The sequence below is a fragment of the Ursus americanus genome, chromosome 29 (genome assembly GCF_024610735.1).
Source record: "Ursus americanus isolate L20-20 chromosome 29, mUrsAme1.1.p, whole genome shotgun sequence".
Lineage (NCBI taxonomy): Eukaryota > Metazoa > Chordata > Mammalia > Carnivora > Ursidae > Ursus > Ursus americanus.
In genome coordinates this window covers 27,331,972-27,350,228 of record NC_142155.1, presented here as the reverse complement: position 1 = coordinate 27,350,228, position 18,257 = coordinate 27,331,972, and the positions used below count along the sequence as shown (strand labels likewise).

General features: G+C 42.4%; 2 protein-coding genes across 2 annotated transcripts; one reads left to right on the top strand and one right to left on the bottom strand.

The window, feature by feature from the left end:
- The first annotated feature begins 660 nt into the window (after positions 1–660).
- Positions 661–2,346, top strand: C29H6orf141 (chromosome 29 C6orf141 homolog). Its single transcript, XM_045802072.2, has one exon. The coding sequence runs from the start codon at positions 734–736 to the stop codon at positions 1,355–1,357; it is 624 nt and encodes a 207-aa protein (XP_045658028.2). The 5' UTR covers positions 661–733; the 3' UTR covers positions 1,358–2,346.
- A 6,121-nt stretch (positions 2,347–8,467) lies between these two features.
- Positions 8,468–17,987, bottom strand: LOC123797015 (cytochrome P450 2K6-like). Its single transcript, XM_045804687.2, has 7 exons — positions 17,873–17,987; positions 16,188–16,348; positions 15,531–15,704; positions 14,770–14,911; positions 14,210–14,394; positions 12,168–12,309; positions 8,468–8,655 (listed from the first exon to the last, which is right to left on the bottom strand). Exons 1-7 carry the CDS (start codon positions 17,985–17,987, stop codon positions 8,468–8,470), a joined length of 1,107 nt encoding a protein of 368 aa, XP_045660643.2.
- Positions 17,988–18,257: the final 270 nt, after the last annotated feature.

Genomic DNA, 18,257 nt, shown 5'->3' with positions numbered 1-18,257 from the left:
ACACAGAACTTCAAATCCTGAAGACGTTCATCTAGCGATTTATTTTTGTTTTGTTTCTGTTTGATCCAAAGCACTAAACTTACCCTTCCTGGCCTAAGCATTGATGATAACCAATGTGAAGACAGGAGCGACCACTGTCCCACAGACCCTGGCATCCCAAAGAAAGAAACAAACCAAAAGCCGTTTTCTCAAAGTCGGCTCCCTAGATCTACGTTCCATAATCTTGGCAGCAGGTGGGGATGGATTTGGACTGGACACAAAACCCTTTTCACAAGAATTTGACTAAATCAGATAATTAAAACCAGAAAATTTCCTTGTTCCTTCTCCGGGGAGGCGCGTCCTGGGAAAGAAGAGGGCACTTCGTCGCGGGCATTTCAGGGGGGCGCTGTGCGAGGTGTCTTTTGAGTCTCTGCGCACGAGAAAAACAGAAGGTGGAAACTACAATAGAGCTGAGATGCGAGATCTCATAGAATGAGAAATACGACAAAAGCAGCAGAGCTAGGGGCGAGGGTAAGAAGGAGAAAGAGGAGGGACTGCGGGAATGTCAGACTCTTTGTCTTTAAAAGGCTAGAAAGGCTGAGGCGGACGGGACTGGGAGGCGCCGAGCGACAGGAGGCGGGGTCAGCACCGGCAGGGCGTGCCAAAAAAAAAAAAAAAAACCCAAACCTTGCCGATCCCGCGCTTCCCCAGCTCAGCGGGAGTTTGCTGCTTGAACCGCTTCAAGAGCCAACGAATGAATGAGCCCCCTCCTGGGCTGAGGGCCTCGGGGCCCCGCGGGGTTACGAATCTGGCGGACGCTCCGGGCATCCTGGGGCGCGCTGGGTCCTTTCCGCGCAAGCTGGGGCGCTGGGCTCCCCTGGCTCCTGGCACCCGGAATCCAGCGGTGGCGGGGGCGGCAGCAGGGGCGAGGGCGGCAGCAGGGGCGAGGGCGAGCGGAAGCCGAGGCGGCGCTGCCAAGAACAGCCCGGCAGCTGAGAACCTGGACTGTGAGCCCTCGGTCAGAGAGAAAGTGCTCTTTCTTCTGCACCCAGAGAGATGGTTGGGGACTCAAGGGGACACTGCACGGGAAGAACTGATCGGTGGGGAGGACCTTTTCCAGGCAGACGGAGACGACCGGGAACCCGACTGCCGGTCTCTCTTTCCCCGAGAAAAGCGAATTTCTGGCAGCCGTGTAGACGCTCCCTTCAGAGCCCTGCCGCGGGACCCCGCAGCCCCACCCAAGTCCGTGCTCGTGCGGATTGTGGACTATCAGATGACAGAAGAAGTTTTATGGACCGAATGGACGAAGGGCCACATGACCGCACGGACCGAGGAGCACTCCATGAGCGCGATCACTTTTCGCACCAACAGGGAGTGAAGCACGAAGCTGTAGGGCGCCAGGACTCCGGAGAACCCCGGGCTGTCCCCGCATAGGGAGAGGCGCCCCGCGACCACGCTGCGGGGAGATCACCTCACGGTCCCCAAGGACTGGATTGCCGGAGGATATGAAACAGGAAAGAGGAGCCTGAGGAATGTTGCGGGCTGGTGGATGAGCAATAATCCTTAAAATGCTCTTCCGGGAACGCCAACCTGTAATTAACCAACAGCAGGGACCAGAGGCTGGGCCAGACAGAATGAAGATCTGTGAGCAACATAATACCTCCTTTGTGTCTTAAATACTGTGACGGTCTGGGGACCTAAGTCACTGGAAGAGGGGAAGGAAAGGTATTTTCAAATTGGTAAAATGTGGGCCTTTTGCAATACGAATCCCTGCCTCCCCGCTCTCTAAGACCTAAACTCAGAAGTGAAGTTGGAGGTGTGCTCTGCGATGGGAGTGGGAGTAGATGGGGAGAGAGGCTTGTTTTAAAGCTGAAAAAGAAAGTAAAAAGGAATGGGAAAATTAAAATAAAGCAGCAAGTAAACAAAATCTTTCCTTTTTAATTTCTTATGATGTGCACATTTTCCTTTTTTTCATTAAGTGTTAAAAAAAAAAGAAAAAACTGGGAAAAGAAGAGGGGGAGAACAGATGACCTTGCTTTGAAGGTTAAATGCCATTTAAAGGGGCTTTACTAACCCTAAAGTATCTGGTCTAGTAAAAATGCTTTTTATCTGGGTTTTATTTATTTTAATATTTTAAATATGGCAGATAAGTCTGATCTAAAGGTAGATAATGTATAGTTCGCCATAAAATAATTGTATATTTTACTGCTGTCCATAGTTTCTTATTAATAACATTTGTATTCAAAATTGGGTTGAAAATACATCTTTTGATGCTTTGGGGGGAAAAAAAGTCTTTTCTGGTGCTATTGAAATAAGTCTTTTTATTTGTTCCTCTTTTTTTATTAAACGCCATTTTTATTAACTCTGTAGGAGTGTGGTCTGGTTTGGAGATCTGTGAGGAGCAAAACATTCCCTCCAGAGATGAACTGCTTGACTTTGGAGTAGTTAGTTACTGCAAGAATTAACCAAATTAAGTGGGACCTGGCTTTTGAAGACTAACTGTTGAACAGTGCCCCCACCTCACTCCTCTCTCTGTGCTCTTTATTTTCAGTTTAGAGTTTGAAATGTCCTCAAATATAATCTGATCCACCTCTTGCCTCCTGGCAGACAAGATAGGTAAGATACATCCCTGTTTTATAGATGAGCCAACCTACGTGTAGAGGTCATGTGGCCTGGGTAAGTCACACAGCTAGCAATTGCCTCGGCTTACTAAGTAGATAAGAATAGGATCTTCTCCCTTCTAAAGGTTTGAGAACGGCCTTCAGTGCAACTTACTTGTAAGGATTCAAAAGATGACAGGGCATCCTGGGTTTTCTGACTCATGTTTATGGAAGTACTAGAAATACCTTAATGCCCATGAGTCCTGCAAGGCCTTTTGGCTGGAGGATCACCACTAGCAGTTCTTGGGACTATGAGACCCACACTTGAGAGAGGAATACAGCACCTGACCTCATCTGTATTCAGAGCTACTTTGTAGAAAAGGTAACATAGGCCCCATAAAGTGAATTATCTTTTCCTCCAACAACTTTGGCCCCTGTGTGAAGTTAAACTTCTTGGCAGACAGTTTTCAGACCTGACGTGATGAATTTAGCTGTGAGTCATTATGTGCCCCCAGGTGATGGAACATTGAATATATAGTCAGCAAGAAAAGCCTCCTTAACACGGACCAAAACATCATTTGGTTGCCTTGTGTGTGGAGGCCAACTCTGCAGTTCAGCTTCTTGGGTTTAGAACTGTCTCAGTTCTTACTAGCTGTGACTTTGGGCAAGTGCTTCATCTCCATGTGCCTCTGTGTCCTTATTTGTTAAGTAGGGATAATATATAGTATTAACGTCGTAAGGTTTTTTCCCTAGGATTAAGTTAAATGAAAAATACTTAAAATAATGCTTCACATATAATGAATGCTCAAAGTTAACTGTTACTATTAGTGGTGTTGTAATTGTTTAGTTCACTTTCATCCAAAGTGAGCATTAGTCTTTTATTTAATAAAAAGCTGAAGGCATACAACACAAGGAATCCTGTACAACCCAAACCAGCCCTTTTTATTGACTCTTTTCTACATTCCTGAAAGAAAAAAGTCTGGAGAGCTTTTCCCAGCATTTAATGGATCACTAAATACATAAATACACTAAATACATCCTTAAATATCTTAGAAATGACCCCCACATCTTGTGATATTTATCCTATGATTCAAAGGCCTAAGGTACACATTGCTTCATAGGGTCTTTGAGGAGGTTTCAAGCCGGCTTAGTTCCCCCGTGGGCAGTAGGAGTTTTAAATACTTTCTTTAGGTGTCAGGTTACTTTTCCCTCTGGGATTTTAAAATCTGGTGCCCTGTTGTCTCAGAAAAACAGAATAGACATAGTTTTCATTTTTTCTCCTTTCTCTCAAAAATGTATTTGTTCAAGTCAGCTTAACTCTTAGTCCAAAGATGTTTAGGTTAATTTTATCTCAAGTAAAAATTATTTTTATTTTTAAAGGTTTATTTATTTGTCAGAGAGAGAGAGAGAGTGAACAAGCAGGGGGAGCGTCAGGCAGAGGGAGAAGCAGGCTCCCTGCTGAGCAAGGAGCCCATGTGGGACTGGATCCCAGGACTCTGGGATCAGGACCTGAGCCTAAGGCAGACGCTTAACAGACTGAGTCACCCAGGAGTCCCTAAAAGTTATTTTTAAAGCATTCACCAGCTTCCTTGTTAAGTGCCTACAATGTACTTACAGATTGCTTTCAAACTGATATCTCCCTGATACGAAGTAATAAGTTGAAGTCCTGTTGAATTTGCTTCACAGGTTTTTCCTGATCCAAGCAGACCCCGGTTGTGTGAGGAACCTGAGGATTCTCTTCCCATTCACAGTGTCCTGGGAGTGAATCCAAAGTGAAATCCAAGTGTCCCCAAAATGAAGAAATCTCTCAGAATGTCTGGGTCTTTGCTCTTTGGTCTAACTCCCACTTTGTGGAAAAATGTGACCATCAAAAATTGCCGTAGGTGGATGAATCAGAGCAAGGACCTCCAGAAGCCACCTGGCCACTCAAGCGACCGACCATAAGGCAAATACCACATAACCACCATGAGACAAGTGTTGACCTCTCTGAACACCTTTGTCCACAACGTCCACTACCTTCGAGATTCCTTACGTTTGACTTGCTGTTCTTATTCTTGTGGGTTATCACCAATACTTAATGTGCTTCTTTGCTTAGGAAAAAGGAGAAAGACAGGGGCGCCTGGGTGGCTCATTCGTTAAGCGTCTGCCTTCGACCCAGGACCTGATCCCAGGGTTCTGGGATCGAGCCCAGCATCGGGCTCCCTGTTCCACTGGGAGCCTGCTTCTTCCTCTCCCACTCCCCTGCTTGTGTTCCCTCTCTCGCTGTCTCTCTCTCTGTCAAATAAATAAATAAAATCTTAAAAAAAAAAAAAAAAGGAAGAAAGAAAGAAAAAGGAGAAAGACAAATCTTCCTGTTAAAAGAAAATTTGTATTCACTGGAGAAAAGTTTGAGGAAATATTTTGCTAGGAAAAAAGAAAATTGGGAGTAAAAGAAAAATTCACCCATGACCCCAAATCTCTTAATATTTGGTACATTTCCAGCCTTGTTTTATGTAATTTACTCTATTTTTATGTGTATTTTATTCTATTTTTTATGTGTATATACATACCTATATACATACATTTTCTTGGCATAAGCTATAAATCTGAGTATTATAAACTGAGATATACTGATACTATTCAGGGGGAACCAGGAGCATGAGCCTCCCTAAGAATTTTTTTTTTTTTTTTTTGAAATGCAGAATCTCAGACCCCAGTCCAGATCTACTGACTCAGAATTTGCATTCCGACAAGATCCCTGGGTGGTTCACACTAAAGTTTGAGAAGTGTTATATATACATGGCATATTTCGTTCTATATCCTACTTTGTCACTTACAAAACCTAGAAAGTTTTCATTTTCTCTCTATTCCCCATTCATTAACAGTCCTTAACAGTGCCATGGAGATGATACTTTGTAGAGTTGCAAAAGCATTTACAGATGACAAAAGAGTGAAACAGATATTGATTTGTGAATTGGCAAGGAGAGCTCTAAAAATCTTTATAAGTTATATTAAAGAGTCTTACTATTCTAAAGTTTTGTAATGAAACATTGATTCAATTGGAGTTCAAATTGTTTCTGAAATGTGGTTCTTTTATTATCTCAGAAGGTGAGACAATACTTACTTAAAAACCCCTTGAGGGAAGCAGGGCAGGAAGTCATTAAAGAAAGCACAGTTCCAACACTTCTGCGGGCTGAGTCAGGACTCGTCAGCCTTGAGCACTCTCTGCTAATGAACAGCGAGGGGGTGGGAGAAAGGTGGAGACTGGACGTGAATAAACTGATTCAGATGAGAAAACAAAGACTGTGACTCTTGGACACCCTGACACGTTTATAACTCTAGTCAGTACTTTGCTCTTTAATTAGGGAGAGTAAATCTTTATAACCTTGCTAGATGAAGATAAGAGGAGAAAACAGTGCAGTTTACTTTGGAAAGAGTAAGAAATTACAATCAAGAAAGACAGGGTGAGAGGGTAAGAGCCTACTTTAATAAGTATCAATTAGCAAACAAGATGGATTAATTTAATTGACTAACCTCCCCTACAATGTCCTCCAGTTCTTTTCCACTACCCTACCCCACTACTTAAAAACTCCCCCCACCTTTTATTTCAAGGGAGCTGAGTTCGGTCTCTCTCTCCTATTGCAATAAATGCTTAAATTTATTTATAAAGTCTTGAATAAATTCTTCCTTGCTTGTTCTCATATGTCTGGTACATTTTTTCTTTGACAATAGTGAAAAAGGAAGGGTTCACATATGCTCTGGTTGGAAGCTGTTAGCATGGAGAAGCTGGAGGTGGGCTAGCTAAAGAAACTTTTTACGTGACTGGTTTAGGGCTTTCTCTGGTGTGTCCTGAGCTGGAAAGGTACAAGAATAGGGAAGCTGGCCGTCACTGACCAAGTTCTCATCTTTCTGAGCTGTTGGCAGCAGAGGCTGTGGTTCCCAAACTACTTGCTCCACAAGTAGTAGGTCAGAGTTCTACAACCAGATAAATAATATCAGCCTCATGGGATTTTTTAAAAGAGTAAGTTAAAAATCAAAATTAGCTATATTATGTTATTATTATTATCTGTGCTGTTGTTGTTTCGTTCACTTTATCCTAACCCAGCTATCTCCTTGTCTCGGTAGAAGGGTAGGAGCCTAACTTCAATGGAGGATAATTCGGAAATACTAACGACCTAATCCTAGAGAAAAAAATGTGCGCATTAGGGAGTAACTCAGTGTAGGGGTCCTAGGCTATTGCTCAATCTCCCCACTAACATCTTTTCTACTAGCTCACCACAACACTTAAAAACCCTGCCCCCCAGGTTTCAGTGGAGTTGAGTTCAGACGAAGTTCCGGTGTCTTTCCTCTATGACAATAGCCTCAAAGTCTTGCTTGATGGATTAACTTTATCCAGTGCCAGTTTTGCCATGACAGGGATCAGATAAGAGCGGGAGAGAAGCATTTATGTTGATGATGGGGAGATAACATTTGACTTCCTGAAGGCCGAAGACGCTTTGTGTCTCAGGGCAACTGATGAGGGAACAGAAGGTAAGCTGAGGACAAAGCAGAAACTGACTCCCTGCAACCCCTCCCCCGCCCCATGGGATGGATGTACGTGACATTCCTCAGGCACTCCTGGCTGCGCTAAAGCTTGGGGAAGGAAAAACAATTGGTTAACTGACAGAGATCACAATCCTGCAAGACCTGAGTCTCCCTCAGTTTACACATGTCCTAGTGACAAGGAAGAAGCTTTCTTATCAACAGCCTAACTTCCAGAGACCCATAATTCAGTTTCCTGAAGCCCTAACGTTACCACCCCCTCCATAAAATTGAGGGAGGCTGAGGCAGAAGGAAATGTAAATAAAATGGAATTTCTTTTAAACCTGAAGCCCATTGACAAGGACATGTGATAGGAGGAAAGTAACGTTCTCCTGGGCTCTCCCGACTATCTTACTATTAACACCTTCTAGAGGGGTCAACAACCTTAACTTGACAATAGCAAGGCCTCCAGTGTCCTGCGAGTCTTCTTTAACATATGAAAGTACTTTCTCAACCTCCCTTTTTTTCCTTACCTCCCCCAACCCCGTGGTATATAATCAGCCGCCCCTCACAACCCGGGGCACCAGCTCTTTCTGCCCACGGGTCCTGTCTCCATGCTTTAATAAACCACCAATTTTGCACCAAAGACGCCTCAAGAATTCTTTCTTGGTCGCCGGCTCCAGACTCCACCCCACTGAACCTCCCCTACATTCCACAACCTCATCACAACTGACTGATTTTGGTGTTCAGCCACCGTGGTTCTTGCATACGCCTTCACCGGGACTCCGGAGCACCCGCCACAGGGAAGTGGGGTCCGCAAATCCTAGTTATGTCAGGAGCAGGAGTGTGCTGACCTCAGCAGACCGGCAGTCCTCGTAAGCAATATTATGCGTAGTTAACCACCCATTTTTGGTTATTCACAGAATGAAACCAATGTCTTATATGTCTTACGTTTAGTGCGATCCTCACTTAAAGGTTGAATTTTCTTCATCGCTGTTTTGAAGATATTCATGGGCATATTAGAACAAAGCATTATATAGTCATCCTGCCCGCAACAATTAAAACCACTGATTGGTAATGCTTACATGTCTCATATGCCTTGGAGGAAAAGGACAGTTTGCGTTTGAAAGCAAGACCTTAGAGCAGGAAGTGAAGGTTCTACTTATCACATGTTCTGTCTTAGAGAATGACAGCAAGGATGCTTCCGCTACATTGATTAGCCCAGGAACTCAGTCTGACCTAATATGAGAACCCTCGGCAATGATGTGGCTGACTGCTTAAATAAAGCTGAAGTGCTTGGCAGAATATCACAGCTGGCAAAGTGGAGAAAAGGGAGTTGGTGCAAAGGACCCCATCAAGAACCTTGGCTGTAACTTGCAATGCAGAGCCTAGGCCCGGAGCACAGCACGCAGCTTGTGAGGCATTGGTCGAGTGGTGAAGCCAATGTCCGGGGTTAGGTCCAGGTCCAGATGGGAGACCCCAGGGGGTGGCTGGAAGATGAACTTCTGCATGAGGCTGGTGAAGAACAGGAAAAGCTCCATCTTGGCCAGTGACTCACCAGCACACATCCGGGGACCTGGAGAGATGGACGTGGTGGAGGGTTATGAGATGCGTGAGCACGGAAAACTGAAACACGATCTGGACAAAGAGAAAAGCTGTCCACATGTGATTTCTCCTACTTCAGAATGTGTGAATTCATCGCTTCAACTCTTCTGAGCCTCATGGGCTCTGCCAAAGCCCGGGAAATACAAAATCAAGTACATATGCTAACTCTTCCTATGAGCTCCCACGAGGGAAACAAGCAGCTAAACAAACATTAACATTTTAGTGTGAAAAATGCTACGATAGGTCAAGCCAAGTGTGTCATGAGAACAGATAGTAAAGATACCCAGTGTGATTTGAGGCAAAGGTCAGGGAGGAGGACTTCTTTGTATGAGAACTTTATATCTCAGCTCTTGTGCCCAGGGTGAGAAGTCCACCAGGCAAAGATGCAGTGAGATGTGGAAGGGGTTGTGAAGTATTTCAGGGCTAAAAAAATTTCACTCTGACCAGAGCATAGAGCATGAGTCATGGAGCCTAAGACCTGAGGCCAGAGGCTAAGAAGACACTAGGTCATGCTGAAGCATTTTAAGAAGAGACTTGGTTCATACTACTTTTGGAAGATGACTTATTGGGGAAAATGTCAAGATATCTGAAAAGTGGAGTCAGTAAAATTGAGGAAGGAAGTCTTCTAGGTAAGTTTTTATTGAAACAAGGGGGGACTTAATGGGTTATATATATTTCTTAAGATATACTGGGTTGAGAATGGTACATTTTTTCTGGCTCAAATTTAATGAATTTTGTGGTTACATTGTAGAACAAAGATAATATATTTGATTGAGATAATAGTATTTTGAAAAGTTTCTGCTTCCAGTCCTTCAGAAGAACCAACCTTGTCTTTTCATTCCTGTTCCCAGAGTCTGTGAATCCTAAGCCCCTTGTTTTCTTTCCTGCCAATGAAATGTTGCAGACAGTCCAGATAGATTTCTTTTGTTGTTGTTTATCTAATTTGGAAGATAACTCTCAGGTAGTGAGTCGCAAAAGACTTCAACGTTCAGAACAATATTTAAATGTAGATATTTTAGGGGCGCCTGGGTGGCACAGCGGTTAAGCGTCTGCCTTCGGCTCAGGGCGTGATCCCCGCGTTATGGGATTGAGCCCCACATCAGGATCCTCCACTGTGAGCCTGCTTCTTCCTCTCCCACTCCCCCTGCTTGTGTTCCCTCTCTCGCTGGCTGTCTCTATCTCTGTCAAATAAATAAATAAAATCTTAAAAAAAAAATGTAGATATTTTACAACTCAAGGAAAGTAGCACTTTGGTTTATATGGGACTCCAGGAAACAGATGAACTCCACAAAGGGTAGTGGGGAGCATTTTTTCACAATGCCTAGTAGTGAGGCAGGATTTTTAGGGGTGAAAGGCAATGCATACTACTTCTCTCTGTTTGAAAATGGTTATTAAACAAAAGCTAACAATTCGATCCACCAATGTATGTACAATGTCAACAAGATACAGGTATTTAATTTAGCTTGGCTCTGAGACTATTGCTCTGGAAGGGTTCACTGCCCAGTAGGTGTGCCCAACAAGGAACTAGGTAAATATTATACAGTGTCACAAGCTACGATAGGGTGTTGAGGGAGCCCATGGTGAGCCCACCTAATCTAGCTTTTGGGATCAGATCTTCCCACCTGCCCAGAATGAAATGTATGACTGAGTGGTGTCATCTAAATGGACGATAAATAATGAAACTGAAGGTGTGAATTATCTACCCTATATTTAGGTTTATTCAGTTTCAAGATAAGAGTCTAGCTGCCCAAAAAGACAAAGCATGTATCGTTTTAGTTTACTTTTAAGGATTAATAGGTGAAAACATAGCAAATGATCTTGTCTATCTTAAAAAGAAATGCTGTATGTAAAATTAGTTAGGAGTGATCGTGATCAAAGATTCAAATAAGCCCTCCAGAGACCAGAATCTCTATCTTACTGCAGTAAGTAAGGACGGACACGAGGACTTCACACTCAACGTTGGTTTTATGAAATTTTTTCTTACTGTGACAGTTTTGTGGTTGTTATATTTTAAGAACATTCTCATTTGTTTGTCTATGATAAAAAAAGAGTATCCTTACTCCTAGATTTCCTAAAGCAGGAAACACACACACACAGTATATCTGGAGATGTTTAGAATTCCTGAGGTAAGCTTTGCCAAACTTGTTTGAAGATGGGCCACTCTGCAAAAATATGGACTATTTGCTGCTTGTCTCATTGTCCAAAGAAGCCTCCAGGCCCAGGGGTGTGAGAAACCATGGAGGACCCGGAGACAAAGTTGGTCAGAAAAACAGTAATTGCTGTTCATGGAGAAAAGAGGGTGTCAAGGGGAGCATCGTTTCTTCTCTCTAAACATCAGTAAATCCAAGATCTGATAAAGAAGTCAAGAAAAAAAACCACAACCAACATTATGTGATAAACGAATTGCTCCATCTCTTCACTTGTAAAATGAGGGTTTGGAATTAGATATAGTGAAGTGCCTTCATTGTTTATGTTTCTGTGGCTTTCTTTTTTCAAAATACAATGCAAGCATTAAGAAAAATCGAGTTCATAACACCGTGAATTACATGTAGGTTATTTTTCATTTCCTTTAACTCTGGTTCCAGATGTGATATTACATTTTTATTTAAAGTAGGAGTCATTAACACATGTACTGTTTTCTTGTCTATCATCCTATGTGTGTGTTTCCGTGTAAAAATTAGGAGAATGCATTGTACTTTATATCTCTCTGTATCCCTTAGTTATCAGTAGGTAAGGAAAGTCTATCCTTTGGGTGACTGCTGTTTACCTATCACTGAATGGGCATCTGGAGTGAACGCTTACCTATTGTTTGTGTAAGTGGAAAGGCACAAGGTGACAAACCGCCTTTGGTATAGTTTTGCTAAGATTCTAGGCATGGAGAATTCATTTCAGGTTCTCAAGAATACAGAAAATTATAGAGTAAATTCATTTAGTTCCCTGGATTCCAAAGTGTACTCCAGTGGAAAGCTCCCCTCTCTTCCCCATCCCTAAGCTCCCTCCCTCCCTCCCCTACCCAAGAAATTCTAAGAGAAACACTGGCATTTATACATACTAAAGCAAAGCTTTTCAGGGGTGCCTCAGTGGCTTAGTTGGTTAGGCCACCAACTCTTGGTCCTCAAGGTCCTGAGTTCTAGCCCTGCGGTGGGCTTCATGCTGGGCATAGAGTCTACTTAAAAAAATAAATAAATAAAAATAAAGCAAAGCTTTTCTGTTTGGAGTGAAGCGGGTTGCCCATTGTCCCCCTTAGCTGCAAGGAATCTTCAAGGATTCCCTAAGAAAATGCCATTCCGTTCCCATTCCAATGCCTAATGTCTTACAGCCAATTTAAAGCCTGGGGAGGAAAGGCCCTTTCCGCTCTCCCATATTTCTGATGTTTAGTGCCACATGGAAAAAAAAAAAATACAAAACCGAAGCACAGTCCTCAGAGAAGGCAAAATCTCTCCAGATTTTTCAAACCACCCGTCTCAAAGTAGAATACCTTACCCAATGAAAAGGGCATGAAGGCTTCTTTCTTGATAAACTTTCCGGTGGAACTCAGGAAATGCTCAGGATTAAATGTGTCTGGCTTTTCCCACTGTGTTTGGTCCCGAAGTACAGAGGTGAGCAAAGTGATGACCTCTGTGCCCTAAAAACAGAAGTGCTATTAATGACAGAGATTACATTCCTTCTTAAAAAGGTGGCTCTTTAAAAATGTGTGAAGGTCTCGGTTGGTAATTTTTCAGAAGCAGCATGTTCTAGAAGAATCTGGAAGGAGGGGAAGTGGAGGGGCTTGGGATTGGTGTGGAACATTCACCTACCCAACCACATTTTTGTTCAGTCCCTCCTAAAAAACACAAGCCTTGGACTCAGAACTGGAAACGGGTTCTTACTCAGTCCTGTGTTTGCTATGTGATAACGGCATGTTGTTTAACTGTTGCTATATCCCAGGTTCTAAATTTATGTGAAGGGAGTTAAAGAGCCCTCACGGGATGACTTGTGAGCCTCAGGTGTGGCGTTATGTAGGACAGACCCTGGTGCAGTTCCTGGCAGGTCTGAGGCTCAGTGAGGTTTTGCTCTTTTACCCACAGGGACTGAGCCGGTAGACAAGCCACATCTAGGGAGCCCATCAAGGCAAATTCTTGAAAGTCACCTGCCCCCCTTCCCCAGCCTGCCACCTGCTCTGAGACAACCGGGGACGATCAAGGAGAGGAATTTCAATTGCGATGCAGGAAAGACTATTCTGAAAACGTAAACTCAAACAGTAAGAAGAAGAACCAGCTCCTCCATTAAGGACAGTGGTCACTACTTCGCCGTGGTTAATCACAGCTTCCTCTTGAAGCAAGCTGGGCAACACTATCATTGTGGCTAGCTGCTTGAGCGCGTGAATCTGTATAGCTTTTGAGTCACGAAAAGCAAACAACTGCTTTAAAGGGTTTTATTTTACAGCTCCCTTTGTCGCTCACTTTGTTTCTTACTTTTTTATTTATAAGTATATGTACCTGGGCATTGTGGATTTTTCCTCCTTATAATGACTAAGCTAGATTATTTCCATTGGAGCTCGGTGAAACCGAGGCGCCTAGCTGCCAGTAGCATGGTAGGCATGTGAGACCCCCTGTACGGCAAAGCTCTGATACAACGCTCTCCCTAGCTTGCAGCCAGATAGATAACTAGAACCAAAATCCTGCCGTGATTATAGCTTGCTTGGGGGGGGGGGGTGTCTCTTTTTCTACTTTTTGATATCGGTTATATTTGTTTTCATCAGCTACTAATCTGATTAATTCAATTCAACAGTGTGCTTAATGTGTGCTGAGAAGAGAAACTCCAAAAATGAATGCTGCCCCTGTTTGTAGGGTCCGCACAGGGTAGCAAGTGATAGTGTGGGGAGGGGGTCCACATAATCAGTGGTCCCTGTGGATTCATGCAGAGATGGGCCCAGAAGCAGTGACCAGACTAAGCTTTAAGGAAAAGAATTAGTGCTATGGGCAAACTCTGATCCTACGCCAATTTCTGCCTTCAGTGTACTTTTAGCAAAGATCTATGCCTATGTCTTCAGTTTGCCAGTGGGAAGCACAAGAATGCATCTAGAGGTCATAAGATTGAGAAGCAGAGGGCCTAGGCATGCTTCTGGGTGAGGAGGGATGGGAGGCCGGAAGTGCTGCTGTCAGGGGCCCTGCGTGGTGAAAACTGGGCTCTAAAATGGTGGCACACCTTTCCAGGGACTCTGCCCCCCTTCCACCCCCACCTCGCTTAAACTCTCTGAACCCCAATTTCCTCAACTACCACATAGAAATAATAATACCTTATAAAGTGGCACAGAGTAATTACCCCCTGTTCTGTGTAGACACATACTGACACACTCAGTTACCTTTTGTGGGATGGTAAGGAGGAAGATAAGGAGGAAAAAGGAAAGGGAGGGAGCGAGAGGGAAGGAGGCAGGAAGGAAGTCAGGCTGAGATTGCCTGGGACAGTTTATTTCAGTGCTTATGTGATTTTGAGCAGCTGACATCCTTTGCCTCTCCCCTCATTTCCCCTTCTTAAACCCTTACCTTGGGAATATAGTAATTTTTAAACATCACATCTGTGGTTGTTGCATGAGGTAAGCTTGTGGGCAGGATATTAGCAAATCTCTGTACTTCGTGAATGACGGCGTCTGTGTATGGCATTTGAGTTCGATGTGCAATTCGAGGCTGGGCTGACCCCACAACTTTGGTGATCTCATCACAGACCTTTTCTGGATAAAATGCAGAGTGATTAGAGTGGGGTGAGGGGGATGCTGGAACAGTCTTCTCAGTTTTCCTTCCATGTGAAAATCAAACCGAAGTTCTCTCTGAATTCGGACTCATCCTTGCTCCGCACTGCTTGCACTCCTGGACCTCTATCGCTGAGGCCCCTCTGGGGACTTGCACGGAGGAACACCTGCAGACCGTCTCAGGAAGCTTGGAGAGCAAAATCTACTTTCTTATGTCAAAAGGAAACTAAAAGTACACACTGTCCTCAAGGGTATAAATTAAAGGTATCCAGTGTGGCCATAGAATTCTGCGTTTTCCAGCCCAAGAGAGGTCTGAGACCTTCCTTCAGGCAATGCCCTGAATCTTAAGAGACTTACTCTGGACCTCAGGATATCGCATCATGAGCAGAAGTGCCCAGCGCAGCGTGGAGGCCGTGGTCTCTGTACCAGCTGCAAACAGGTTACTAACAAGTGCCACCAAATTTTCATCACTGAAATAGGCAGTAGATGTACCTTTCTCCTGAAAGGGGAAAAGGAATCATTAGTGATAAAAATTTTATACTGGACAATCATAGCAGATAACCTAACATCAATTTAAAAAAACAAAGCTTGGCATTCTTTCCTTAATAGAGTGGATTTTTTTTTTTTTTTATTATGAGGATGTTGTGCAGAGTTTTCAAATAAAGCACATCCCAGATGCTAGTGATGATAAATAATTCTAACAATAGGAAAGGCTGTTAGCCATTTGGAGATTAGTTTTTAAATGAGTGATTAGAATATGCCCAACACTGTTTCTTTTTTAAAAAATTGCACTAAATAATCTTTGTTGGGTTAGTCAATTGAAACACATTTTCAAGATTGCAATAAAAGGAATACTGTACTCATTCTAAAAGCTAACATTTGACATCTTCTATATGTCCTAGTTTTTTTCAGAGAGTGATAGGAAAAGCAGTAGAAAATATTCGAGAATGGAAAATGTAGTAAATAGCATTCTTTGTAGGGTACATATCTACCATTATTAACTTAATTGAATTCAGTGATCTTTCTTCTTTGCAAGAAATATTTTTGCTCCAGATGCAACTAATTAAACCAAATAATAAACAATAGGCGAAGGTAACCCCTGAGCAAAGCACCATTACCTCCTGTTGTCTGACCAAAAAGGCATCAATTAAACTTCTTGGATCATTTTTGTCAAATTTATGCTGATGATCTAGGAAAGTCATCCTTATAAAAGCAAATAATTCATCTCTATTCTTGAGTACTGTCTTATGACTTTTTAGAAGGAACCCCAAAACCGGAAACATATTGAAAAGCTGAAAGAATAAAAAACAACAAAGTAAGTTAAATATACATATGTAATGCAGGCAATAGTGGGGATGACACCAGTATTTCTGGAAGCATTATAGAAATAGCATCTCATTTAGACTTCAATTTTATCTTTCTTGAGAGAAAGAACAGGAGCAGGGGAGGTGGGTCACACGGAGAGGGAGAAGCAGACTCCCCGCTGAGCAGGGAGCCCGATGCAGGACTCGATCCCAGCGCTCTGGGATCATGACCTGAGTCGAAGGCAGATGCATAATTGACTGAGCCACCCAGGCACCCTGATGCAGTAATTTGTGATGGGAGAATTAGAAGATGTGTTAACCAAGTGGGCTTGTCACATCTCTGTACTCAGAATGTTCCAGAAAGTGCACATTTTTGAAATGGCAATTCTCTGACAAATACTTTTTCATGGTCTCTTGAACAACCTAGTGTACCTTAGAGGAAGTAAAATTGAATAAAGAAGATACAGTTACCGCAATCCTAGGACTTCCAACGAGCTTCACATTTTCACCAATTAAGGTTAAGAGTCTCAGGAATTGGGTGTCTTGGTAAGCAAACCGTTTTCCAAGTAACACTGACACAATGACATTAGCAACAGAAGCATTCATTACTGTTGTGACCTCAAAGGGCTTTCCTACAAGAGAATCCATTAATCAGATTAGGAATACTCACATAAACAGTGTTAAACCGGTTCTGGAATGATGGGGACAGACTGTCAAGAAAAGATTTCATAAAGGAACGAGATTGTTGGTGACCATGCCTTTTAAGGAGAGATGAGACTAGATGAGCCTTGAAAAATATTCAAATTTGGCTAAAAGATTGCCACAAGGCAATCTAAAAGCATATATCAAAGAAAATCTACAATTGACTCAGTTAAAGAAATGAAAATGTCCCAGGTGAGGGAGGGCCATTTCAGTGTGTGTGTGTGTGTGTGTGTGTGTGTGTGTGTGTGTGAGAAAATATCAACCTAGAAGGCTACAATCAAGTTCAAAAATACAAAAAAGGATATCTAGATGATTAAAACAATTCAACTTGAAAGAACTTCGTCTAGAGCCTCTTGTTTCAGCTTCTTCTGTTACTGGGATCTGTTTTCCTCACTGTCATTGAAAACTATTTAGGTTATTAAATATGTATCAGGCAATGTACATTTTTAGCAACCAGAATGCTAAGATTTACTTTGAACATCAGCACCTACCTTAAATGTGGAGGCTGAAGGCCTGGGGGGGAGTTTCTGTAGAGAATATGTTTTCTTTTTAACATATAAATGTAAGGGTGTATGGGATGCTATGTACACAAAGCCCTGAGAAATTAATATTTGTTAGGAGCTTAACACTGCGGAAGGAATAGACATTATCCTGTAGGTACTCTCCGCAAGCTGCTAACGGGCTCTGTTTGTATACAAGGACTGCTAATCCAGTGTGTGGGTCCTAGAGCTTCCTGTTTCTTCTCTGTATTCATCTCAGGCTAGTCTACCTTTGGCCATTTCTCTTATTACTACCTGTATCAGTGAAGCTAATATTCAAATGAGCATATTTTTAGTAAGGAAGGAGCTCAATTTATTAAGGCAATGAGAAAACTTTTAACTCGAAGATGTTAAATAATTAAAGTATTAAATAGAGAAAATATTAAAATAACATAGAATTAGTTGTATATCATTTACAGAGATCGGAAACATACCTATTACTGAAGAGCTGTTCCAGATGAAAGGAGGCAACAGAGACATGACAACTGAATGTAATGCATGTGTCAGGATTTTCTTTTGCTATTCAGGACATTAATGGGACAATGGCAAAATCTGGCAAAATAAGTTCAGGGGATTACTGAGTCAATACTAATTCCCGGAGTTCTGAAAATCGTACTTTGGGCATGTGAGAGAATGTGTTTGTTATTTTAAGGGAACACATTGAAGTGTTTAGGAATAAAGAGAGAGCATGTCTCCAAAGTACTTTCAAACAGTTTAGAAAAGGAGAAAGAGAAGAGAGGAGGCAAGCATAAAATGCTGGCATTTGGGGAATCTTACAGAAGAGTAGGATTTGGGGAATTATTTGTAAATTCTTGTAATTTTCCTACAAGACCAAAATTATGTCTAAATAATAAAATAGAGCGTTTAGCCTCTTTCTCACGAAAAATAAGACGTGATTTGGTTCATTCTACGCACCTCTGTGAGACTCAAAGCTCCGTACGAGATGCTGGCATTCCTCTATAATTGTGTCTTCTATGAGCCGCTTGCCCATTCCAAAGTTCCGTAAGGTGGTCAAGCTGAACCTTCTCATAGTTTTCCAAGTTTCACCGTGAGAGAAGACGATTCCTTATAATGATGAAAGTGTTTTAAAATTATTTCCTCAAAGCTTTTAACATTGAATTTGCAAGGCCAAATAAAATTTAAAAGAAGCTTTATTCTCCCTGTTGAAAATAAGAGACTTTTCTTTCTCTCAAAGCATTTATTTAAGAAGATTTGTAAGTATTTTTTCCTCTTTTTAAATCATATATATATATAAAATCATATGATGTATAATTTCTTCTGAAAGTTAGGTCTTTTGTCA